Source organism: Peromyscus maniculatus, chromosome 5 (assembly GCF_049852395.1).
Source record: "Peromyscus maniculatus bairdii isolate BWxNUB_F1_BW_parent chromosome 5, HU_Pman_BW_mat_3.1, whole genome shotgun sequence".
NCBI classification, from domain to species: Eukaryota; Metazoa; Chordata; class Mammalia; order Rodentia; family Cricetidae; genus Peromyscus; species Peromyscus maniculatus.
The window spans coordinates 20,304,382-20,330,564 of record NC_134856.1 but is presented as its reverse complement, the minus strand read 5'-3'; the positions used below and the strand labels follow the sequence as shown (position 1 = coordinate 20,330,564).

The window sequence follows — 26,183 nt, the reverse complement described above, 5'->3', positions numbered from 1 at the left end:
AACATGAGGAACTGCATTAAAGCGCTGCAACATTAAAAAAGTTGAGAACCACTGCTTTTTTCTGCTGATTTTGTTTTTCAAGACAAGGTTTTCCCTCATGCTGGAATTACAGGTGAGCCACAACACCAAGTTGTTATTTTATTTATTTTTATTTATATATTTACTTGAGAGAGAGAGGCCCTCACTAACTATGACCTAGAACTAGAAGCTCCTGCTTCAGTCTCCTAGGTACGGATCACAAACCAGCTACAACATCTCTGTGCTAGTCCTCTGTATATGTGTTGTGGTGTTAGCTTGGTGTTTTGTGGGACCCCTATCAGTGGGAGTGGGGTGTCTCTCACTCTTTCACCTGCCCTTGGGACCCCTTTCTTCCTACTGGGTTGCCTCACCCAGCCTTGATGTGAAGGTTGTGACTAGTCTTCTTGTAACTTGTCATGCCATGTGGATATGCCTGGGAGGCCTGCTCTTTTCTGAAGAAAAATGGAGGAATGGATCTGGAGGAGAAGGGATGGGGAAGGCATTAATAGCAGGAGTAGGAGGGGAAACTGTGGTTGGGATATATGGAAAATTTTTAATTAAAAAAGAAAATGCCTTTAAAAACTTTTTTCCCATTTCATGTGTGGGTGTGTGCACATGAGTAGGAATGGAGATGACCATGGACAGCGAAGGCCAGAGGCACTGGGTCCCTCTACAGCTGGTGTTACGGTTGGTGAGCCACCTGATGTGGGTGCTGGAAGCTGACCTCAAATCCTCTGGAAGAACAGTCTGTGCTTTTAATCAGGGCCATTTCTCCAGCCCCAACATCTGCTTAACAGACAGCAGAACACACTAAAATCCCAGAGAGCACTAGGCTCTGCCTCAGAAGGATGAGCTAGGGGCTCCACAAGTTGAGAAGAGGAAGACTCTCATGGGGGAGGAGTGATGGCTGCCCTACCAGTGAGGAGCCTAAGACTGGCACCTGCTTCTGTCCCACCTCCTCCTCCAGAACCTTCCAGATTCCCTGCCTAGATCTGACCCAAAGGCCAGATTAGAAAGACCCAGGGTACAGCTGGTTTTCTGATGCTGTGTCCTGCACAGGTCTATCCTCAGTGCTTGTTGAGACAGCTGTGTGGGGGCCTGTGTGGACAAAGGATCGAGTGGGAGGAGAGGGAAAAAATGATGAGTGAGATGGGGAGAGAAAATGCTGGTGTGGCGATTCCAATGGGGAGGGCCTGGGGTCAGGGCTGAGCGAGGGTCAGCTGACCTCCCTAGATCTGACACTCTATATCCCTCCTCAAAAATAATGCACAGTCACTGGGTGACCTGAGTCTTAGTAGAAGCCTTTTAATGGTGTTTGTGAGTGGTCACAGCAAGAGAAGGGGAGAGGTCTGCCCCTCCTTTTGGCAGGCCTAGCTGAATTCTTGCCATTGAACCCTGGCCACGAAGGTACGTATTTCCATAGGCTGCAGTGTGACTGAGGTAGGATCCAACTTGGAGGGAGCAGGGTAGGAGGTGGGACCTGTGATCAGCAGAAGAGAACTCAGGCCTGGACACAGCCATACACACCCACCTCTCACCTCTGCCCCAGGGCCTCACATCCGGACCTTTAAACCACTTCCCTATGCCTGAACACCACCTCAAGATTCCCCAAATCCTCCAACTCCATAGTGTTCATATCCCAAAGGTGACAGACACCATCCTAGAATTAGACACTGATGGAGCTCAACACATCCTGGGGTTAAAATTCCATGCTCCAAACTCCAGGCGCATTGCTGGTTTACTGAACTGCTCACTCTTAAGGCCCTGTCCTCAAGCTCTACATTGGCTCCTAGCCAACAACCCTCACACTCCACCCTCAGCTGCCAGCCCCAGGCAGGAATCCTGCCAGGTCTTCACCAGTATTTGTTATCCACTTCAGCCTGGAAGCCCTGGACAGGGGCTGGTTGGCTGCCAATGTGGTCTCCATCAGGTGGGTGATAATGAAGGCCTGGAACAGGTTCTGCAGGGAATAGATGGGCCCAGGTGAGCCCCAAAACCCAGTTTTTGCCCTGTCTCTCTCTCATCCCTTCTCCTTCTCAGCTCAACCCTCCTCACCTGCAAGTTCAAGGTTACAGGGGAGCTCAGGTTGCCGCGTGAATCTTCTGTCACAGCGAACTGGTGCTCCAAGCGCAGCAGCACCATCTTTGGCCCCCAGCGGGCCAGTGTAAGCAGATGTACCTGGGGAGGTAGGTCCTGGCAAAGTCCAGAGAACTGCAGAAAGAAGGGCTAAGGCTAAGGGGATTGGTCGGAGCCTGGCTGGCAATCAGCACTGACTTGCAGGAAACGAAGCTGAATGGGAAGGGGCATTGATGAGGCCGAACTCAATACTGAAGCACATTGCTCACAACAGGGAGGAGCTCACTCCTAAGGGGACAGACTTAAACTGAGGGTGAACTCAGTCCTGAAAAGAGGGACTTAGAAGGCGTCATTCAGGATCTGCCTTTCTGCTCTTCTCGCTGTCACTCACCTGCATCCTTGGCGCTGCCTGGGAGTAATAGGGAATGCCATCACCCTGAGCCAGCACCACCTGAGGGGCCAGGACCTCTTTCTCCACCAGCAGTCGGTGCCTTTCAGCTGCATCACTAACAGAACTCAAAAGCACAAGGTGGCGCCCTCTCACGATTTTCCCGGTCCCTGAGTCCATGAGGGGCTCTGCAAGTCCGCGGTCATCATCTACCAAAAGCTTTCTGTGCACCTGCAAGGAGTGGCCAGGAAAGAGTGAGGAAAGAGCAAGTGATCCCAATCAGAAACTGGGTACAGGCTTGCAGGAGTTCTAACAGAAATGAAAGACCAAGATCAGAGTCTGATGGTAGGGGACCCCAGCAGAAGTGAGGCCCAACTAACAAGAGTCCAGGACAAAGAAAGTAAGTGCTTAACAAGAGGATCATCACAAGACAAGTCAAGGCCTGAGCAGGAACTGGGTAAGAGGAGGGAAAGTGGAACTTAGAAATACAATTCCAAAGCCAGGCATGGTGATGCAGGCCTGTAATCCCAGCACAAGAAAGGGAGGAGAGGGAAGAGGATGGAACCAAGGCCACAGGCAGGACATGGGTACCAACAACAGCCTCCAAGCTTGGCTGGGTCTGGGTGGGCCTTATGGAGGAAACCCAGCTTGGATGGGGCTCCCCTCTTACCATGAGCTCCAGTGAGCCATCCTTCAGACTGCTGCCCCCCTGGGAGCGGTCGGTCACCACGGTCAGCTGCATGTGCCCATCCTAGGTGTAAGGGTGACTGAACATGTGGGTCCCTGGTGGAAACCCACCCTGCCCCAGGTATCTGGGAGGTGCTTCCTAGTCTGAGGCAGTGGCAGGAAAGGTACCAAGATGTAGATTCGAGTGTTGACAGGATAGTAATTTCCAGCCACCGGTTCAGTCTGATTTAATCTCCAAGTGGGTCGATGATCACGCCTAGGAAAGGTGTGATATGGTCAGATTTGGAGTCCTGCTTCCTCTTCATCATCCCACCCTCATATCATCACCAAATCCCCATGGCCCTGAAATCCAGCACACCACAGACTCAACCACTTCCCCCTTCCCCACCTCCTCTTCAGGATTTCCCTGCCGTTGCTGTCCGTGTAGAACTGTCCATTCGTTTTCATCGGGGTGTTAAAGCGGCTGATGACCTCCTTCCCCGAGTTATCTCTGCGCTCAATGGAAAAGGACCCTTGTGAGTCTCCTACACACCACTGTGTCTGCTCCCCACTCCAGAAAATATGCCACTTACCTCACTGGGATTGGTCCCACCGTCCACTCCAGCTCCAAGTGGCGCTGTCCTGGGTACAGGCGAACCACTTGAGAACACCAGGCTGAAAAATTCTGGTGTACCTCCTGCACCAAGGCTGTCTACAGGCACATTGGAGGGCTGGTGTGAGCCACGTTCAAATCACTAAGAATCCCCAAAAGGGGTATCCCACTAACATCCACCTCACAGACTAACTCAGTATGATGTTCTCACTGCTTCTTTGGTTTAATTGTGTGGGAGATACATGAGGAGATCAAAGCATAACTTAAAGGAACTGGTTCTCCCTTTCCACCATGTGGGTTTCAGGGGTTGAACACAGGTAGGCTTGGTGGAAAGCACCTTTACCCTCTGAACCTTCTCACCAGCTCCACCCTCCCACCCCCACTCCCCCACCTCTACCCCTTGCTGATGGAATCCAGAGCCTGACCATGGCCACCTCACCTCTTTTTTTTTTCATTCCGACATAGTCTCAAGTACTTCAGGCTAACCTCAAACTCTGCAGGAGTCAAAACTGAAAACTGGCCCTGAACACGATCCTGCTGCCTCTATCTCCCCAGTGCTGGAATTACAGATGTGTTACCATGCCCAACAGGCCACACGGCCCTTGACTGAATCCACATATACCTGCTATCCACTATTGCCCCATCTTCCCTCCTTAGAACAGGATTCCAGCTTTGCATGTCTAGTCGTCTTTGTGCTATCAGGACCTGTGTGGCCACAATCTGCCCCATGGAAAATGTTGATCAAGGTAGTACGAACAGTGAATGGCCCTTTCCCTCTCTCTGGCTCAAATACAGACGTGTTGGCAGGAGCCTGAGTGTCTGTTTGGACCATGAGGGGAAGTTGAACATTAAAGAGGGACAAGAACCAGACAGAAGAAATGTTGGCAAATGTGAGACCTCCACCTCCCTGGATGTCCAGCCAGACATTCTGTTAGAAGATTGTTTCTATTGTTGTTGTTGTTGTTTTGAGATAGGGCCTCACTATGCATACCAGGCTGACCTCAAACTCACAGAGATCCACCTACCTCTGCCTCTCAGTGCTGGGATCAAACGCATGTACCACCATGCATGGCCCGGAAGGAAAGAATCTTTTTTGTTTGTTTGTTTTTGAGACAGGGTTTCTCTGTGTATCCCTTGATATCATGGGCTCACTCTAGAGACCAGGCTGTCCTCGAATTTGAAGACCTGCCTGCCTCTGCCTCCCGAGCGCTGGGATTAAAGGTATGTGCCACCACCACCTGGCCTCTAAACCATATTTTAATATAGGTATGTAGACATTTGCTTAAAGGGGAATCACATCAAATATGAGCCTAAGAAGTCTGTATCTACTCCTTTCCCACCCCAGAAGGAAACATCAGAAAATCATTAAGGGCCACTTGAGACTCTCAAGAAAAATGAAGAGTGAATTATCAAATATATACCCACATACAAATGCTTTTGTTGCAAGCATGTTTTTGTTGCAAGTGTGTGTGTGTGTGTGTGTGTGTGTGTGTGTGTGTGTGTGTGTGTGTAGAGAGAGAGAGAGAGAGAGAGAGAGAGAGAGAGAGAGAGAGAGAGAAAGAAAGAGAGAAAGCCCCATTACATAGCCTAGCCTGGCCTTGAACCTGAGACCCTCCTGACTCAGCCACACTTGTGCTCTTATCACAGCCCCTCCCTGTCATGGTGGTATGGAGCTAGAACTCAGGCCTTTACTCATATGCACGTGATCTAAACTACATTCCAAGATATAAACTCACTTTATAGACCTTGGTGAACTCTAAGCAATTATATGTTGCCACCCCCTTCACCTCCAATTTCCAAAGCGAGGGATGGACATGAACATGTTGACAGAGATCTTTATAGAAGCAGGTTTTCTCCATCAGCAGTGAAGCCTGGGCCACTACTCCATATGTAAAGAAGTAAAGCCAGGCATCGTGACACACTTCTGCAATCCTAGCACGCCAGAGGCTGAGGCAAGATCAAGAGCTTTGAGGCCAGGCTGGGCTACACAGGAAAACCTTCCTTGGGGAGCAGAGAGATGGTTCAGCAGGTACAGATGCTTGCTTCCAAGCCAATGAACCATATTCTATTCTAGGGACCCATGTGGTAAACTCCCAGAAATTGTCCTCTAACCTCCACACATGTGCACACAGAAACACACACACACACACACACACACACACACACACACACACACACACACACACAAATATTTAAAAAAATAAGATGAAATAGTTCCCACAACACCCTACATGTGGCACATCCTGTTCCCAGATTCCACATTCCCACCCCTACCCCCAAACCCACTCATAGTTTCTGGCTACAGACCTTCACCTGATGGATCCGAGCCCAGCGGCTTACAGGCAGTGGCTCAAGATGGCTGGGTCTGAAGATGTAGGCACCAGAGGCCTGAGCGCTCTTCTCATCAGGAGTGCTGGCTTTGTACCTGGGACCAGAGAAAATGAGCATCAAGGAGGGGCCTCAGCTCTCACCCGCCCCAGCTCTGTGCACCAACCAGCCCTGACATAGCAGCCCTTCCTCACCAAAAGAAGCCTTGGCTCACAGGGAGTGATATATTCTGTTCCATGTTTTCAATCTTCATCAACAACCCCGTTTCAGAGTCAAATGTAGCCCGGATGTACTGGGTGGGGAAATGGAGCACACATGTGAACAAGGTTCTCCTCGGCAGCGAAAGCTCCAGCCCTCCCTGGAATCACTTCCTTCATCTCGCCCACTGTTGTGCCTGATCCAATAAGCAAACACTATTGTAGCCACTGCTCCCGTCAACTTTAACCTCTGGCCACTTCTCTACACACCATGGTCCTCTAGGACTAACTCAGCCCTTTGCAGAGACCCTCAATTCTATACTGATCCAGTCTGTACACCCCACAGCAGCAGAGCTAACTATTGTATTCGAAATTGACCCCAGTCCTCACCTCCAGTGCTTGACCAGTGAATCATCTGACCCAAAGCCCAATGCCAGAAACCATAAGGCTTTCTTTCAGTGGCTCACAGAAATATTTTTATATTGTAATAGTGATCATAGCTCAGTTGGCAGAGTGCTTGCCCTGGGCACCATATAAATAACAGTGCTACATGCCTATAATCCAGCACTCAGGAAGTGGAGGCAGAAGATTAGGAGTACAATGTTATTTTGAGCTATGTATCAAGTTCAAGGCCCGTCTGGGCTCTATGAAACCCTGTCCCCAAAAATTGAAGAATGTTTCCATTTCCTTTAAAATCTAAAGAAAAGTTGATAGTAACAATGAACATGTCATGAGACTTGCATGGACATTACTTATCTTCACAGAAGCATCATCATGACTTTTTGTGTGCTATGTCTGCCTGTGTACGTTTGTGTGTGTACATTCATATGATGCATCTGATGCATTCATATGAAGGCAAGGGGCTGAAGCTGGCTGGGTGTCAATGGTTCTCTACCATAATTTTTATTTTTTTAATCTTTTTCAATGATCTATTATTTTTATTTTATATGCACTGTTGTGGGGGTGTCAGATCCCCTGGAACTGGAATTACAGACAGTTGTGAGCTATCAGGTGGGTGCTGAGAACTGAACCCAGGTCCTCTGGAAGAGCAGCTGGTGCTCTCAACCACTGAGCCATCTCTCCAGCCCCTTTTATTTTTGTTTGAACGAGGTTTTTCACTATGTGCCTCTGGCTAGCCTCAACTCACTACGTAGACTAGGCTGTTCACTTTGTTTTTTGAGACAGAGCTTCTCACTAAATCTGGAGTTCACCAACTCAACAACACTGGCTGGCCAGCAAGCCCCACCAATCCTAACTGTGCCCACAAAGTATCAGGACTACAGACACACAGAACCACATCAAGGTCCATATCATCCTGATACAACTTTTAGTATATTTTATGAAAGAAGGAGCCCACAAAGCAAATATGCCAGGTCTGGGGACAATCTGCTTTTCTTTATTCCACTTACCTGTGTTTTAGGTTTTTGGGGTTTAGGGGGGTTGGGTTGGGTTTTTTTTTTTTGTTTGGCTGGTTGGTTTTGGTTTGGGGACAGGGTCTCACTATGTGGCTCTGGCTGTCCTGTAACTCACTCTGTAGACCAGATTGACCTTGAACTCACAGAGATCCACCTGCCTCTGCCTCTCAAGTGCTAAGATTAAAGGCATTAACCACTACACCTGCCCAGGACATTTTTTTAAAGATTAATTATTATTATTTTAATTATGTATATAGGTGGATATATGGACACGATTGCAGGTGCCTATGAGGCCAGAGGAATTGTGTCCCCCTAGACCTGCAGTTACAGTAATTATTATTATGATTACTAGTTTCAATTATGTATATAGGTGGGTATATGGACATGATTGCAGGTGCCTACAAGGCCAGAGGCACTGTGTCCCCCTAGACCTGAAGTTATAGTAATTATGATTATTTTATTTAATTATGTGTATAGGTGGGTGTGTGGACATGACAGCAGATGCCTACAAGGCCAGAGGCATTGTGTCCCCCTAGACCTGAAGTTACAGTAATTATGATTATTATTTTTAATTATGTGTATAGGTGGGTATGTGGACATGGTTGCAGGTGCCTACAAGGCCAGAGGCACTGTGTCCCCCTAGACCTGGACTTCCAGGCAGTTGGTTATGAGCTGCTAGACTTGGGTGCTGGGGACAACTTGGGTTCTCCGCAAGAACAGTGCATGCTCTTACCCTGGTGAGCCATTGCTCCAGCTGTGCTGGGCAGTTTTATGTCAACCTGACGCCAAGCTTGGGTCATCTGAGAAGGGGGAACCTCAACTGAGAAAATAACTCTATAAGATATAACAGCAAGCCTGTAGAACATTTTCTAAATTAGTGAATGATGGGACTAGGCCCAGCCCATGGTAGGTGGAGACACTTCTGGGCTTGCGGTCCTGGATGCTATAATAAAGCAAGCTGAGCAAGCCATGAGGAGCAAGCCAGTAAGCAGCACTCCTCCATGGCCTCTGCATCAGCTCCTGCCTCCAGGTTTCCTGTCCTGACTTCCTTCACTGATGGACTGTTACCTGGAAGTGTAAGCAAAATAAACCCTTTCCTCCCAACTGGTTTTGGGCATGGTATTTCATCTCACCAGTAAAGACTCTAAGATACTAGCTCTTCATTTATAACTGTTTCTGAGGTGCTGGGGATGGAGCCCAGGGCTTCACAGATGCTAGGCAAGTGTCTGTCACTGAGGTACAGTCTGAGCCTTCAGCTGTCTCCTTATCAAAGAAGCCTTCCTGAAGCACGATCCTAATTAGTCTTATAATAAAAACCTGGAGTCACATATTGAGGGTGAAAGCTGAAATATCAGAGAAGCAGAACAGCAGCCATTCCCACAAACTTCTTACCTCTGCAAATCCTCAGACTGAATGGGGGCAAGATCCTGTCTCCACCCACCTTATATTCCTGTCTCCACCCCTCTAGTGCTGGGATTAAAAACTTGCACCACTGCTGCCTGGCTCTGTTTCTCTTTAGACTGATTCAACCTTGTGTAGCCCAGGGTGCCCTTGAACTCCTGATCTTCCTGCTTCCTCCTCCAGAGTGCTGGGATAAGTGTGTGCCATCACTGCCTGGCCTCTATGGTTAACTAGTGGCTAGCTCTGCCCTCTGATCTCCAGGCAAGCTTTATTTGTCAGAACACAAACAAAATATCACACATCACCTTCCATGTCCCCTGAACACCTACCTGCCATGGGCCCTGACATAGCTCTATTAATCTCATGGTTACACTAGGTTTGCACAACTGCTCCAGAAAGGAAAGTGAGGCCCAAAGGTCACTTTCCTCACTAAAGAACACACAATCAGGAGAGACTAGTGTAAACCAAGACTGACCCAGAACCCAAGGACCCAGAATCCAAGCAGTTTTTATAACTCTTGAAATTTGTCACAGAGGCAAGGAAGGAGATTCAAATAGAGTCTCACCTCATTTTCAATGGCCAAGACATAGGACCTGGGTTTCCTGGGGCTGGCCTGAAAGCTCTGGGCCTGGGGGTTATGGACAGTCACCTTGACCACAGAGTAGATGCTGAAGCCCAGGGCAGGCACTGAGGCTGAGAACACCAGCTCCCATTGGTACTTCTTACTGTAGGAGCTGGGAAGCATCACCACCTTGAGTGAGAGAGGATGCTAGTCAAGAGTCAAGAAGACACTTCTAAAGCCAGTCATGGGTGCAAGCATCAACCTCAGAGGGTAAGGAATAGACAGAAGAAGAAGCCTAGGCGTGACAGGGAGAGGAAGAACAGCATTTGCCTAGCACATTCTATACCTAGTTCACTGCAGAAGAATAGGAAGGAAAGGGAGAAGAGGAAGGAGGGAAGAGAGAAGGGGAGGAGGGTGGAGGTATATACAGAGAGAGACTAGGAGTCTGGGAGGAAATAGGAAACAGAGAGAGACAGGAAGGGGCTGAGAGGTTCAGGAAAGGAGACCTCCTGGAGTGAAGAGGCTGTCCATAAACAGAAAATCTGCTGGGCAAACAGTGAGGTGACTCAAACCCTCAGTCCTAACATCTAAGAGGTTAAGGCAGGAAGATCACAAGTTGGAGGCTAGCCTGGGCTATACAGTGAAAGCCTGTTGGAAGGAAGAAAGAGGAGGGGGTCAGAAAGGGAGGGCAAATTCCAAGGGGGATTTTTAGAAGGGCTGTCACTTGTGGGAGGGAGATGTTCCTCATATATTAAGACAGAGGTGAGAGACACAGAAGAGGAAGAAACTCACGGAGATATTACAAGATCTGGGGGAAATGCATTAGGAAGAGGGAGCGGGTTCATTGTGCAAGCTCACATTACTGGGCACAGTCTTTCCATTAGGGTCCTTCACAAAGAACATGCCTTCACTGACTGGCAGTCGGACCATCTGATGCACCTTCCGGCCCAGGGGGTTGTAAACAGTTACCTGGAACTATGGCAGGAAGGGCAGAGTCACAACAGGCCTCCGAACCCATCTAGCGGAGTATCTTCCCACACAGTCCTGGCCTTCCAGGACAAGCCATGCCCCTTGTGATGAACTATCCTGTCCCAGTTTCCCTGTCTCCAAAATGGCCGTCCAAACATAACTTATGCAACCGCTCCATCCCCTTCACTGCAGGCTTCACCTTCTGGAGCTCCCTCTGTCCCACCTGCCTCCCAGCCCTACTCACTTGCTCCGAGTTCTGGCTGACTGGGCAGATGCTGATGTTGAGCTCGCGGCAGAATGAGAAGTTCTGTTTGTAGTAGCTGAGCCGCGCCAGAGCATTGCTCACCAAAACCTGGTGAGGATCACCAAAAGACCTGCACCCAAGGTCTGCACCCCAGGAAGCCTGGTCGTGCCCTTACCAAGACCCAGTCTCTCCTGCCTAGCCCCTGCCCCATTTCCTGTAAGCTCCACCCCTTCTCTCCCAAGCAAGGCCCCCTCCTCCTCCCAAAACCCCACCTCTAAGAGTACTCTGGGGCCCGCCCATCACCCAGGATCATGCCCTTCTTAGTTCCTTCAAGGTCCTGCCCCTCACACCTCGCAGGGTCTCCAGCCTGCTGCCAGCTGCCGTGCATAGTCATTTACAACGTTCTGCCGTGCAGTACCAGTGACCGCATCGTGGTGCTGGAGCACAGCCATCGCCTCCTCTGCCAACAGAACATCAGTCAGATGCCATCTCCCACAGAAGTCAGCCCCACCACCAAGTACGCACACACAAAAGGTCGGGTGCAGGTGTACAGGGTTCTTGGGAAATTTAAGAATGGTCTGGAAGGCTGGAGCCATCGATGGCCCGCTGGCTAAGAGCACTGGCTGACCTTTCAAAGGACCGGGGTTTGACTCCCAATATCATATGTGTCTATATGTCTATAGAAGCTGTCTATGACTTCAGCTCTAGGGAATGTGACACTCCTTCCGGCCTCCAAGTCACCAGATATGCATGTGGTACACTAATACACATGCAGGAGAAACACATAAAAATAAATTTAAAAGAAAGAATCTCAAAGTCTAGAGATGTAGCTCAGCGCTCGGTGAAACAGTGCTGTCTGGCGTTCAAGAGGTCCAGGGTTCGATGCCCAGCACCACCAAATGTAAAGTGCCCTAGGGATGGTTTTGGTTTCTAGCTTCAACCCTTCTCTCTCACCCCATTCAATTCCACAGTCCACAGATGACACTCACTAAGGGGTGCACTGTCTCCTGTGCCATAGGGTCCCACGTTGGCTGCGGGACCGGCCAGTGCCTCCAACTGGTTGCACACCTGAGGAGAAAGGGCTATATTAGGCAGCAGCTTCTCTGGGCCTCCTGGATCCCCACATGCTCACTCACCTGCAGGAAGTTGTAGCCGAGGCGCTCATAGCGTTTGAGGGCCGGTCTGCTAGAAAAATAGCCCGTCCAGAACATGTGGGGGCCGTCAGCATAAGGAAAGAAGTCATCCTCCTTCACAGACCTGCACAAGGGCATTGAGAGCAGTCACAGCCCATGGAGCATGCCAACCCCACCCCAAGCTCCCCAGTCCCCTGCCCCAAATACCAGGTTAGATTGGCCTTGTTCAGCTCCCAGAGGTAACACGCAGGGGTGGAGTAGAGAACATGGACCTTGCTCCCCTCTGCCTGCTGCTGGGGAAAGGCGTGTGTGAGCCTCAGGATCTGTACCTTCCCGGGGCCCACAGGCATCCAATAGGTTGAGTTCTCTACATTTTTTGTTGTTGTTCTTTTTATTTCTCTATTTAGTGTTTATATTTAATGTTGTGGCTGAATGTGTGTCCATGCACCACCTGTCTGCCTGGTGCCCTTGAAAGTCTGAAGTTCCTGTGACTGGAATTGCAGATGGCTGTGAGCCACCATATGGGTCCTCTGGAAGGGCAGCCAATGCTCTTAGCCTCTGAGCCATCTCTCCAGCCCCTAAATACCTTTCTGAGTACAAAACAGTAGTCAAATGTGGGCTTATGTCTTGGCCAAGACCAAACACTGTCCATCACTCTTAAAAGATTTCAGGGATAATCCTATAATTTTACACAATTTTTCTTCTTTTTCATTTGTTTTGTTTGAGGCAATCTCCCCATGTTATCCAGCTGCCCTGGCTGACCTTGAATTTTTGAGTTCAAGTGACCCTCCTGCCTCAGCCTCCCTGGTAGCTGGGACAACAACCATGGACAGCTGCACTTGGCTGGTTTACAAAACTTTTTAAATAATTCCAACAGGGAGAGGCTGGGCATGTGTAGCTCAGTTGGTACGGTGCTTGCCTAGCTCCTACAAAGCCAAGTTTAACACCCAGGACACCTGTAACCCTAACCCTCCAGAGGGACAGGCCTAGCAAAAGTTCAAAGTCATTCTCAGCTACACAGCAAGCAGAGGCCAGCCTGGGCTGCAGGAGATCCTGTCTCAAAAACAATTAATTAATTAACTAATTAATTATGGAAAAATTAAGTATGCCATTATAGATTAAAAATTATTTTTTTAGCATTGTCAGACTACCAAAAGACAGATCCACTTGTCTCTGCTCCCAAGTGCTAAGAAGAAAAGCATATGCCACCATGCCTGACTATAAAATGATATATATTTTTTTTAATTTTAAGGACTTTGGAATTTCTGTCAGTAGACCTTAAACTAGAGATTATCTGGAACACCCAGAATAATCACAAGGGTCTTTAAAACTGGAAGAGGGAGCTGGAGTATGAAGCCCTTGCCAAGCATATATGAAACTCATACATAAATCCAACAGGAACAAGAGGAGGACGAATAGGATGAAGAGGATGAAGAGGAAGAGGAGGAAGAGGAGGAGGAGGTGGTGGTGGTGGTGGGACTTTAACTCCAGCACTCAAGGGTACAGGCAGGTGGATCTCTGTGACTTCAAGACCAACCAGGGATATGCAGTGAAACTTTTTTTCTGTCTCTTGACAGAGAAGAAGAAGTGGCTCAGTGGTTAAGACCACCAGCTGCTGTTCCAGAGAACCCAAATCCAATTCCCAACAGCACACAGCAGCTTACAATTATCTGGAACTCCAGTTCAGGGAATCCAATGGCCTCTTCTGGCCTCTGTACCAGACATGTACAAGGGGCACAGATACATATGCACACAAAATACACATAAAATAACTAAACTTTCTTAAAAGAAGAAACAGGAGGAACGGGAAAAGGACCATGTAGAAGAGAAGTGGGCTGGGGTGGACAGGAAGAGGAGAAAAGAAAAACTAGGAACAGAGAAGCAGAAATAACGAGGCTGATCATGGTGGCGTGCACCTTTAATCCCAGCACTTGGCAGGTAGAGGCAGGAAGATTAATTCAAGGCTATCCTCAGCTATACAATTAGTTTGAGGCCCAACCAAATCTACAGGAAAGTTTGTCTCAAAAAACCTAAAGTGGCTGGGAAATGACTCAGCAGGTAAGAACGCCTGCATATAAGTGTGATGGACCGAGTTCAATCTGCAGACCTCACAGACAAAACTAGGAAGAGCCACCTATGAGCCTGTACTCCAGCACTAGAGGGGCCAGATACAAGTACAGTGCAGGTTGGTTGACTGCCAGCCTGGCTCCAGGTTCAATTCCCAGGGGATGAGACAGAGACCAATAAAGCAGGACACTAAACATCTTCCCCTGGCTTCCAAGAACAAACATGGTCATGTGCACCTGCACACAATTTTAGAAAACTAAAACTAGGGAGCTGGAGAGATTGCCCAGTGGTTAAGAGCACTTCCAGAGGACTTGGGTTCAATTCCCAGCACCCACATGGCAGCTCACAACTATCTGTAACTCAAGTTCCAGTAGATCAGACTCCCTCACAAAGACATGCAGGTCAAAAATCAATGCATGTACATTTTTTAAAAATTTTAAAAAAAGAAGAAAACTAAAACTATGTTGGGCGTGGTAGTGCACGCCTTTAGTCCCAGCACTCAAGAGCCAGAGGCAGGCAGATAACTATGAGTTCGAGGCCAGCCTGGTCTACAGAGTGAGTTCCAGTACAGCCAGGGCTACGCTGAAAAACTTGTCTCAAAGAAAAAGAAAAAGGAAAACTAAAACTAAAATAACTTTTTCTATTTTAGTTTTGTGTATGATTTTGTTTCTGAAACAGGGTCTCATGTGTGTGTGTGTGTATGTGTGTGTGTGTGTGTGTATGTGTGTGTGTGTGTATGTGTGTGTGTATGTGTGTGTGTATGTGTGTGTATGTGTGTGTGTATGTGTGTGTGTGTATGTATGTGTGTGTGTGTGTGTGTGTGTGTGTGTGTGTGTGTGTGTGTGTGTCCCAGGCTGGCCTCCAACTCAAAGCAATCCTCAGCGGTTCTAGTACTGGAGTGTACCACTATGCCTGGCTCTTTTTCCTTTATCACTTGACTATTTCAGGCATTTGATTGCAGTGAAAGAAAGCTGGTTAACACACACACACAGAGGCACACTGACCTGCTCATTGACCAGGCGGATAAGCTTGTCCATGTTCTTGAACCACATGTTGGCATCCTCATAATGGAAGTCTGAACCCATGGTCATCACAGTGTGGTTGGTTCGGTAATACTGTTGCTATAGATGAGAAAGCAATCCTCAGGCCAGGGTGTCCTGGACTGTCCCTATACCTAAGTGTGCAAAAGAAAACCTGGGGGTCCCAGGGGTGTAGTTCAGTGTGAAAGTACTAGAACAGCATGCTCAAGACCCCAGGTTGGATCCCCAGTACCAAAACAAAACAAAACCCACACTCCAGAATACATGGGGACTGTGGCATGTAGAAGCAGAGGGAAACACAAAAATAACCAGTGAAGGGCTGGGGATGTGGCTCAGTCTGTAGAGTGTTTGACTAGAGTGTTTAATCTCCAGCACTGCAGAAATCAGACATGGTGGTGCACATCTATGTTCTCAGCACTCAGGAAATGTGGCAGGAGGATCAGAAGCTCAAAGCCATCCTCACCTACACAGCAAGTTCAAGGCCAGCTTGGGCTACAGGAGACTGTATCTGAAAATAACAACAAAAACAGCCAGTTGCTGAGGGACTCTAGGGTCCACTACTCAGATGAGGCTACAGGGCACTGAGCCATACTCTCTCATGCATCCTCCTCTTTCTCCTTCTTCTTCATATATTGAGAGCTGCTGGTAGCAAAAGACCATGGGAGTATAAAGCAGGTGACAAGTAGTGTTCAGAAGGTCAACCTATCACAACCAAGGGTTCTGTTGGAGGAAATCATCACACACTGTGTTATGGAATTACTGCCTTTTGAATGAATTGGCTGTTTCTTGTTGTAAACTTCTTGTGCAATAACAGCTATGATATCTCCCCATTTACCATGCATCTCCATGTAATGTGTACATGTAATCTCATGATTGCATCTCAATCTTATGAGCACACATAATTGTGGACAGTCTAGAAAATGGTTTCTTATTTAACTGTACAATTTTTATGATTAGGGACATACTAAATATGCTTCATAACTAGGTGTATTGTTCCATGTAGCTGTAGACACTTAGAGGTCTTGTTCTCCATCCTTAGCCATTGACAATGCAAAGTTGGCCAGACACAGTGTCCTCGTAGAACTTTCACAGGGTGGAATTGCAAGTGCCTGACCTTGTTAGATCAAAACCCTTCAGAAGAATTGTAGTCAACCAGAAGTGACAGTGCAGGTGTCTGGCCTTGGTATATCTTAGTCCTTCAAGAGATCAATAGCACCTGTGTTACCCTAAGCTTCCTCCACCGGCACCTCCCCACTCTGATTCAAAAAACAATTAACACTTTGTATTTATTTCTACACCAGTTTTTAAGGCAAGATTTTAGGTTCAGTGAACTAATTATGTATAGGTCCTGAGATTCAGGTGACTAACAAAAAAAGGCTGTTAACGTACTAGTCATGTCCAGATATTATTAATCACATATTCTTTGCCTTTTCCTTAAATCTCTTGTTGGTTTAATTTCTTCCCTGGTAACCCTTGTGGCTCTCCCTTTAAGAGATAGCCAGAACTTTACAACCCACAGCTGCTGTCAGTCACCAATTAAGCTGACCAAGTCTTTGCCAAGTGTGACTCTTATCAGAATACTTGTCCCTGAGAGTTTGCATTGTAGTTTTTACTAACAAGTTGTTAATAAATGGGTATGTATGTATGTATGCATGCATGCATGCATGCTTGGGGAAGAACAAAGGAAGAAGAACTAAGATAGAACAATGAGAGAACAGCAGAAGAAGGGACAGAGAGGAGCTAAGTATGAGAACAGCAAAGAGATAGAATTGATTTACAGTAATAAAGTAAATGGACTAAAGAGCTCCGTGTGCTTAGATTCATTTGAGATCCCACAGATTAGCATCCTAGCTGCTTGTAGTGTCTGTTATGGACCCTGGTAGAAATCTCCTCAAGAAAAGCACCTGCAGAGAATTCGTTATTTATGTTTATTTAAGGAGGGAGGGGACACATGCAATGGTGTGCATGTTACAGCACCAGCTTGGAGACTGAAGGACAATGGACAGGAGTCACTTCCACCAAGTGGATTCTGGAAATGAACTCGGGGTCAAGCTTGGCAGCAAGCACCTTTATCCACTGAGCCATCTCACTGGTCCACTTCTTTGGTTCATTTACTTGTTTTGTTTGGAGACAGGGTCTCCCCGTGTAGTCCTAGGCTTCGAGCTCACAGAGATCTGACTGCCTCTGCCTACCCCCAGTACTGGGATTAAGGTGTGCACCACCACAGCTGGCCCACAGCTGGTTTTCTTTTTTAAATAAGGTGTGTGTGTGTGTGTGTGTGTGTGTGTGTGTGTGTGTGTGTGTGTGTGTTTACACATGTTTGTGAGGGATGCATTTGCCTCCACCCACCTGCACAAATCAGAAGAGAGTGTCAGATGTCCCCCTACCATTCTCCATCTACTCCTTTGAGGCAGAGTCTCTCCCTGAACCTGGAACTTGCATTTTCTTTGCTAGGCTGAAATTCAGAAGCCCCAGTGATCCTTCTGTCTCTACACCCCTTGAAGCTGGGGCTCCAAACAACTCCCATACAGGAATTTGCAGTCAGGATGACTGGCTTATAATGTGGGTGCTGGGATCTGAACTCTGGTCCTCATAATTGAGCAGCAAGTGCTCTTAAGTACTGAGCTATCTCTCCAGCTCCTTGTGTATCCTTCTAATGAAGAATAAATCCCAAAGGGAACTCCCTTGAAGGCATTCCCTTGGACTTTGGGAAAGGTTAGGTGCCTGTGCCTGCATGCTATGGCCCATGGTCTAGATATCTGTGTTACCTGTAAAGAGGCCAGCTGCAGGAAGTAACTGACCAAAGTATCTGCATTGTACTGAGGACTTTGGGGATCCTCCATTATGGGAGAGTTGCCACATAGCACATCCCAGCACAGGTTCTCCGGAGGATGGTAAGTATTGGGGAGCACACCTGTAAACCAAATTGGACTCAGCACCCAGACCTGCCCTGGGGTCAGAGCCTGCCATGTCCCACCCAGAATAGAGTTCTGAATTAGAAAGGGCTAGTACAAAAAGAACACACAGAGCCCAGCTCAAAAAAAATCATTAAAAATTCTAGGGTAATCACAGCTTATCACAAAATCACATCTGGACCCTTCTAGCTTGAGGTCTTGTGTGTCTCCCCTACCCTCCCACCTCCTCACCAGTAAAGAGGTCAGCAATTGGGGGCTTCAAGCTGGCACTGGCCCTCCACACCTCCTCCATCTTCAGTTCCTTCTTCCGAAGAAGTTTATCTTGATAGTCAATGCGCCCAAGGAACAAGCCATCAAAACCCATCTGGAGTGCAGAAGAAGGGATGGAGTGAATGAATGCAGTACTTTGCTGTGGATATTGTTCTATATAAATAAAACACTGGTGGCCAGTGACGAGGCAGGAAGTAGGTGGGACAAGGAGAGAGGAGAATTCTGGGAAGCGGAAGGCTGAGGAGAGAGACACTGCAGCCACGGCCAGGAGAGGCAACCTGTAAAGACGCCGGTAAGCCACCAGCCACGTGGCAAGGTATAGATTTATAAAAATGGGTTAATTTAAGATAAAAGAACAGTTAGCAGAAAGCCTGCCACGGCCATACAGTTTATAAGTGATATAAGCGTCTGAGTGATTATTTTATAAGTGGATTGTGGGACTGCGGGGCTTGGGGAACCTGGAGAGAAGCCCTCCAGCTACAAATGGCGCCCAATGGCTCGAGCTTCCACCTTAAACCTGAGAATATTTAATAACCAATTCTAAACATAGCCAAAAACAGGTTCCTGCTTCTTGTCTCATATGAGCAGCTAGACGGCGCAAAATGCGGGTTTGAACACTGGCGGGTTCCTGGCGCGTGCATTTGACCCGCAGTATGGTGGAAATGAGGCGTCTGCCAGCGGCACATTAAGCTGTGTGGTAGATTTAGTCTTTACTAGTATTAAAAAAAAAAAAAAAAAAAAAAAAAAAAGAGGTTTCTGGGCTACACGCTGCTTTGATAAAAGCTTAGACCCACTATTTCTGAGACTTGATGACTCCCAGAGCTGGCGGAAAATGTACCACTGCCATGTTGGGCAGCTAAAGTGGGTAGAGCCAGCAGCCACAGCGCAGTTTCAGTCTTAGAATGGTACAGTTTAAAGCAATAGGCTCAAGGCTCAAGGTAATATAAAAAAATAAGCCATGTAACGATGGCTACCACACAGAGAATCTGGATTATGTTGTCTTTGATATTTGTAACTGAAGAAAAACATTTGATTGCAAAAGCTGTTGAGTTATGCCAAAATGTATATTTTAAAGGTACCTTGACTTCAAAATTTGGATTTAAGGATATGTTGCTTTGGAAAAGAGGTTCTGCTTTTGTTTCCACAGAAAGCCAGAGGCTATGGACTTGTTCCAGATTAAGATACATCAGGTTTCAACAGTCAAGACCCCCTGAAAGGTCTCCGATGACACCATGGCCCAGATGATCCAGCATCCAGAGCGGTTTCAAGGCAACTGGTTCAAACAATACAGCCTCACGGACTACCCCATAGGTCTAAAATTTTCCTTGCATCCCCATAAGATACAGCGCCCCCCTCCAGCAGGAAGTAGTAAGAAATGCTACGCCCAAATTCCCAAATATACCAAGCTGGCTTTAGAGGTGGAATTGGCTCACTCCCCCTCTAAACCCAGACATATTGCTTTAAAAAAAAAATGGTTAGGCAATTCTTGTGTCCCAAATCAGAAGAGCCCTCTGGTGTGGGACAGAGAAAACCAATATTTTTATTTAAAACAGATTGATTATAAATGTGATCTCTTTCTAAAAAAGAAAAGGGGATATAATATAGATATATAGGAGGATATAGAGATGATAAGATAAAAGGATAGATTAATTAACCTACTTTTAAAGAACAACTTGTTTAAAATGTTTTACATTGGTATAGATTTTAGTTTATGTTTAAAATGTTTTACATTGGTATGGATTTTAGTTTATTGATACAAACTTGAAGTTAATATTGTTATACTGTGTATATATATATTTCTATTCTTGTTTGAGGTATTATGTTTATGTAACTCATTTAAAATTGTAATGGATAATTAAAAAATAGATTAATAATTAGTCATCTATGATAATCATATCTGTAGCCATGTTAGTTAAGTTTTCTAGGTATACATAGATATATTTCAGATAGATAGGTAATCTTCAAACACTTCATAGACCTAGAGAATATGGCATTTAAATAACTTAAAATTCTGTTGATGTGAGACACAATTGCTCCTGGCTGCACCAATTGATCCTGAGAGAATGTTGGGCTTCTAAGACATTTCCATTTGGAAGTTTGTCTTTTTGGCACAAAATGGCCTACTGGGCAAAGAACTGCCCTTGCCTTGATGGCTGACAGTACAAATGCAATGCTGTCCTTTCTGGACAAGCGGGACACAAGGAAAGCGACCACTGTACTCTGCCAAGACAGGGTAAGATGGTCTTTCAGAAATCCTGCTTCTGAAAATGGTCTGTCAGATACTCTAGGCCTGTAGCCAATCTGAATGCACCAACAATGCTGAGAAACATTAGGTGACTGTCCAGGCTGCCAGCTGTCTTGGTCTACTCTTGCAAGATTCCCGAAAGTTGCTTGCATCCATCTACCATTTCTCAGGTACCATTATGTTCCTTCTCAGGTCTTTGATGTGGTTGAAAACTAGATAGTTGTAATTTCCTCAGTTATGATAAAAGATAAGTTAGATATAAAACCTTAAACTCACAAATATAAGATAGATAGGACATCTTCTTTAATATTGTAACTATAATTCTTCCTCGGTAATTGTTTTGTTATATATAATTTTACCATGTTAAAGTTAAAACCTTCCTTTTTAAAAAAAAAAAAAAAGAAAAAAGGGCAAGTGCTGTGGATATTGTTCTATATAAATAAAACACTGGTGGCCAGTGACGAGGCAGGAAGTAGGTGGGACAAGGAGAGAGGAGAATTCTGGGAAGCGGAAGGCTGAGGAGAGAGACACTGCAGCCACGGCCAGGAGAGGCAACCTGTAAAGACGCCGGTAAGCCACCAGCCACGTGGCAAGGTATAGATTTATAAAAATGGGTTAATTTAAGATAAAAGAACAGTTAGCAGAAAGCCTGCCACGGCCATACAGTTTATAAGTGATATAAGCGTCTGAGTGATTATTTTATAAGTGGATTGTGGGACTGCGGGGCTTGGGGAACCTAGAGAGAAACCCTCCAGCTACAGTCCTTCTTGCCCAGTTGGGAAAGAGCACAGAGGAAGTGTTCAACTAAAACTAGGTTTTGCCAGGGCTGGAAAGATGACTCAGTGGTTAAGAGTTCTATCTGCTCTTCCAGAAGACCAGGGTTCAATACCCAGCATCTATATGGCGGCTCACAACCATCCATTACTCCAGATCCAGGAGATCCTACAACCCTACAACCCTCCTCTGTAGACACTGCACATACATGGTGCACAGACATACATGCAGGCAAAACACTCGTGTGTGTGTGTGTGTGTGTGTGTGTGTGTGTATGTGTGTGTGTGTGTGTGTATAAAATTATACATGGCATGTCAAAACACCCATATATATTAAATAATAAAACTAAACAATAAATTAATAAAGCTAGATTTTCTTTGAGACAGGGTCTCAGTCTGAGGCCATGCTGACCTCAAGCTCACTGTCCTCCTGTACCAGCCCCCCAAGTGCTGATATTACAGGCATGGGTCCCACAGAGCTTGGATGTGTACTTCTAAGCTTGAGAAGGGTCAGCAAAGAAGAGGCAGCTTTAAAGACAACCCCCCTCCCACCTCCCTGGTTATGTCAAAGCAAAAAGGAGGCTTTTCTACTCTGCAGTCTGAGGTGGGGATAGGTCAGCACAGACATGAAGCTGGTTTTAAAGCAGGGTAGCGACACTGGCCATGTTCAGTGGTAGCCTCAACCCTAGCAGGCTGGTGGAGTCCAAATTCTAATACAGCCGGGTCAAGGGAAGGGACCAAACCAGCTGGAGAGAGAGGCAAAGCAGTTTAAACCTGTGGTGCCCTAGGACACAGACCAGGGCTTGAACTCAACTCACAGGAGTCAAATTCACCCAAGAGGTGGGGTCTCAGCAAGCCAGGTGGGGTCTAGTCCCCGAAATTGCTAGAGAAGGGCAGGGTTTGAGCAGCTAAACGAACAGTTGGAGTTAAGCTAAGGGGCAGGTCCAAAAGAAAATAGGGTGTCTGGCACCTGGGCAAACAGAGAGGCCTGTTCTCGAGAGTGGCCGAAAGGGTCAATATGCCAGGCTACACGTGGACGGCCATTGCTACCGAACGTGTCTTGCAGGAAGCGTAGCCCAAGTGTCATCTGGTCCACAATAGCACCATAGTGGGTGGCTCCCTCATCATTCATCACCCAGCCACCGCTGACAAACTCCAGACGCCCTGTGCAAGGAATGCAAGGGGAAAGAGTATCTGTTAGGAACAGGGCCATCATGGGCAAGGCTAGGAAAACAGACCACACTGTTACTGAAGCTGGAGAGGAGGGGAGTTTCCAAGCCAGTATGCTTAGATCTGCATGACTGGCTTCCTGGGAAGCCACTGTAGATGGGGCCTTGTGAGACACAGGTCTCCACATGAAGAGAGATTCTAAGCAGGTAGATCTATAGGTACAGTGTGAACACACTGTGATATGACAAAAATCCCAGAGATGCCTGGTTGCTCAGGCCTTTCATTCCAGCATTAGGGAGGCAGGAGAATTTCTACAAGTTCAAGGCCAGCCTCATGGTCACATCAAGTTGCAGGCCAGGAAGGGCTATGTAATAAGACACTGTCCCAATAAATAATAGTAATATATAAATAAAGGAATAATCTCAGGGATCAAGCTGGACTGAACATCCTCCTTTCACTTCTTGGGGTATGCTCACCCTGGCGCACCAGTTTCCGTACGATATTCCGTTTTGCATTTGTCTGCTGCTTCCACCAACGGGAAAAGAAAGCCATCTCCACGTAGATGAAGCGTCGGGTGGGATCCTCCCGTAGAGAGGAGATTACCGAGTCTAGAATGTTCTGAACAGACGCATGCTGAATATCATTTAGGCCTGTGTACATGAAGGTCAGGCAGTGAGGGACCACTAGGAGACATACCTTGATACAAGAGTCCAGATGACTCATTATTCTCACGCCAATGTCCAGGTCCCTGCAAAACTTAGAAGGGCCCCCCACTCTCTACTTACTGCCATAATAGTACTGGTCCACTGTCTTCAGCCAGCCCACATCATCATGTGTATGAGGCAACAGGTGCACGTTGAGCATGCCTGGCTTCACCGTGGGACATGTCTGCACAGAAACCCCAGAACATACACATTCCCTGTCAGTACCGAGAGTTGAGAAGCCAGCAGGTTGGGGGCTCTGGGGTAGACTCGTTGCCTAGCATGTTCAAGACCGTAGGCTTGACGGCCACCATTACAAAGCAGGCAGGGAGGTGGTACAAGCACGAGTCTTTTGAGTCTGGAGTGACAGAGAGGTCAAAGAACATAATCTGTCCCAGGCTGCCTCGGGGAGGACACACAGAGTATTGTGCTCATAGACACAGTTCTCACTTTGCACAAACTCCATAGAGCAGACTTCATAAAGTAACAACTTTAGTAGTAGCTGGGGAGAGCTACCCATTCCAGACATCAGACAACCAGCCTGAGATGTGGGGCAATATTAGCTCTAGTTGACAGACTGGGACACCACACCAAGGCATAGTGTAGAGAGGTGACTTGAACCCAGAGCCAGGAAGCTGAGAGGCCAAACTGGGACCCCAGGCAACCTGAAGGGAGATGAAGCTGGGGATGAGCGGCCCAGCTCACATAACTCAGAATTTGCAAGGCAGGCTTTCCAGGAGAGCTGCCCCAAGCAGGGCTTTGGGGAATGCACTGTCGCCAAAAAGCGAGTCCATGCAAGTGGAACCATAGCAAGCACAACCTGTGCAAAGCTTAGAGCCCTGTCTCAAGTGACTGCTCATCTGTCACCGATTAACCACATTTAAGTGCATGCAAAGTCCTAGCACGCCAGCTGGAGTCACAGGAAGTGGATACAATCACACGCAGCCCTGTTCTCAGACGCACGCCAGGCCTTTCCAGAGACCCAATGCACGCACTTAGACCACACCATCAGATCAGCAGCAATCACCTATAGATCAGTGCCACCCACACCTCTGCTTCAACTCTAGCCCAAGTACATTTCCGCTCTCAGGCCCCAGCTCACCTCGTAGCCTGCGGCCCAAGCGCCAGGTGTGACCAATAACAACCAAAAGAGAAAGGAAATAGGCAGGACAGGCGAACCGAGGGTGCAGGAGCCCATCCAGAGCCACCCAGCACTCCCGCCACCAGCATAGACACCAGAGGCAAATAGTAGGATGCCCATAGTTCAGGTGACTGCTTCTGCAGGGGTTTCCCCAGCCTAAGTACCCGCAAACGCCCCGCCCCCAGAACATGAGCCGGCCAATCAGTGAGGAAGGGGGCGGGGCCTTGGCCATCTGCAAACTGATGCTGTGGAGTTTTGTACTGAGCAATTGGAGCACAGGGAAGGCCTGGGTCTGTCCCACCCCTATTTCACTCAGGGCTTTTTTGGCTGAGGACTTTAGCTGTAAGGCTTCGCTAATGAGTGTGAGCAAAGGATTCAACTTTTCCAGTAGACAGCAGTGATTCCTAAGGAGTGGAAAGTGTAGATGGGATTCTAGGATATCACACACTCTTTAGGGCTGGGTCCTGTAAGGGCCTAGCTTGGCTGGAAGCTGGAGTGGAAAACAGTTCTGGTCTGCCTTGTGGGGATTGGGACTTGAACAAACTGCCAGAGATGAGGCACCCAGCCTGGTCTGGACAGAAGCTGATCATCTTTTGAGTTGAAAAGGTGTTGTAGGGGAGGAAGAACCCTGAGTCTTCCATACCCTTACCAACCCCAACCAGTCTATTCACTAATTTGTTGCTCTAATAAGAAAACCCAGGGCCAGAGTTTGGTGGGTGGGTGTATAGGTGTAATCTCAGCATGCTGAAGGCTGGGGCACGAATATTGCCATCCTAGGATAGATGATTAATTACCAGGCCTGCCAGAGCTTTATAGGAATACACAAATAAATAAAACCTAGAAATATAGCTCTACAGTATTGCACCTGTGTAAAACATATAAAGTCCTGAATTTCATACCCAGCACCTCAAAATAAACAAGTAGATTAATAAATAAACAAACAAACAAACAAACAAAAAAGAAAACCAAAGCCAAGATTAGTTAGGTTGGCAGGGACATCAGTCACCCTAATGTGGAAAAAGCTCTCTTGCCCCTGATGCCCAACACAAGACATGAGCCTTAAGAAATATGAACATTAACTCGTTAAAAAAAGCTCAAGTGGGGAGGGGCACACAGGCCGGTCTTCACTGGGCAGAGCACCTCATGAACAAAAGAGAAGTAATCCATGACATCCAGAGTGGAAAATTTTTTATCAACTGGTTTCAACAAGAAAACAAGCAAATACTTAGAAACATGAACAGTGTTTCTCATAACAGTGGCCAGGGGAGGGAGATAAAAGGGAAGTCTGCAGGTTTACCGCTTTGTCAAAGCAGAAGCAGGACCCCAAGGAAAGGGCCATCTTCCCTCATTCAGCTGGGAGACCAGAGACAACACTCAGGCGAGTTTACAGACAGCAGCTAAGGGCAGGTTGGAGGCAGTCAAAGGCTAAGCCAGAGAGAAGGTGGACAGGAGCACAGGATCCAAGCCTTCTAGTAGACATCACCACAGGGGCGTCATGGGCTGAGGATTCTGCAGATAGGACATCACCATGGCAGAGATTGAGAGCCTGAGACAGAAAAGAGGTGTCAGTCCTAGATAGCAGGCACGGGACCCCATCCCCTTGCTCAGGATCCTCACATGAAGCTACTCATCATCTGCCTCGTGTCCTCCTGCCAGAGAGGGCATATGTGTCCCGAGGGCAGACTTCATGGCATATGTGTGTCATGTTCTCACCCATCCAACTGTCACTGGTTCTTGTAATCCTCCTCCTCTATTTGCTCTTTATGATTTTCTTTCTGTCTCCTGCGGTGGTTTCCATGACATTAGAAATGATTCTGAGACTGTGACAATGGCAGGAGTTAGAGCTGTTCT

General features: G+C 47.3%; 1 protein-coding gene across 3 annotated transcripts; it reads right to left on the bottom strand.

Annotated features, from left to right (window-relative positions):
- Positions 1-1,303: 1,303 nt before the first annotated feature.
- On the bottom strand, positions 1,304-24,472 carry LOC143273257 (lysosomal alpha-mannosidase-like). 3 transcript variants are annotated; one of them, XM_076571797.1, is made up of 24 exons: positions 24,294-24,472; positions 23,276-23,378; positions 22,967-23,140; positions 22,291-22,484; positions 18,264-18,396; positions 17,886-18,031; positions 15,082-15,198; positions 12,218-12,300; positions 12,014-12,134; positions 11,867-11,945; positions 11,228-11,337; positions 10,878-10,985; positions 10,523-10,639; positions 9,668-9,853; positions 6,284-6,381; positions 6,069-6,186; positions 3,742-3,860; positions 3,558-3,659; positions 3,338-3,425; positions 3,153-3,233; positions 2,486-2,713; positions 2,074-2,229; positions 1,876-1,978; positions 1,304-1,498 (listed from the first exon to the last, which is right to left on the bottom strand). In XM_076571797.1, the coding sequence occupies exons 1-24, from the start codon at positions 24,450-24,452 to the stop codon at positions 1,389-1,391; spliced, it is 3,033 nt and encodes a 1,010-aa protein (XP_076427912.1). In that variant the 5' UTR covers positions 24,453-24,472; the 3' UTR covers positions 1,304-1,388. The 3 variants fall into 3 exon arrangements, with proteins under 3 accessions (XP_076427912.1, XP_076427913.1, XP_076427914.1); XM_076571798.1 differs by lacking the exon at positions 9,668-9,853; XM_076571799.1 differs by lacking the exons at positions 9,668-9,853; positions 10,523-10,639.
- Positions 24,473-26,183: the final 1,711 nt, after the last annotated feature.

What these genes read in the sequence shown, in the direction of transcription:
- LOC143273257 (XM_076571797.1), bottom strand. Translation starts at nt 24,452, where the DNA reads ATGGGCATCCTACTATTTGCCTCTGGTGTCTATGCTGGTGGCGGGAGT. An exon ending in CAGGCTGGAGACCCTGCGAG is followed by an intron (nt 10,986 to 11,227) that starts GTGTGAGGGGCA and finishes GATCCTCACCAG; the next exon opens with GTTTTGGTGAGCAATGCTCT. An exon ending in GAAGTGGATAACAAATACTG is followed by an intron (nt 1,499 to 1,875) that starts GTGAAGACCTGG and finishes TGCTGATCACAG; the next exon opens with GTCCCACCTCCTACCCTGCT.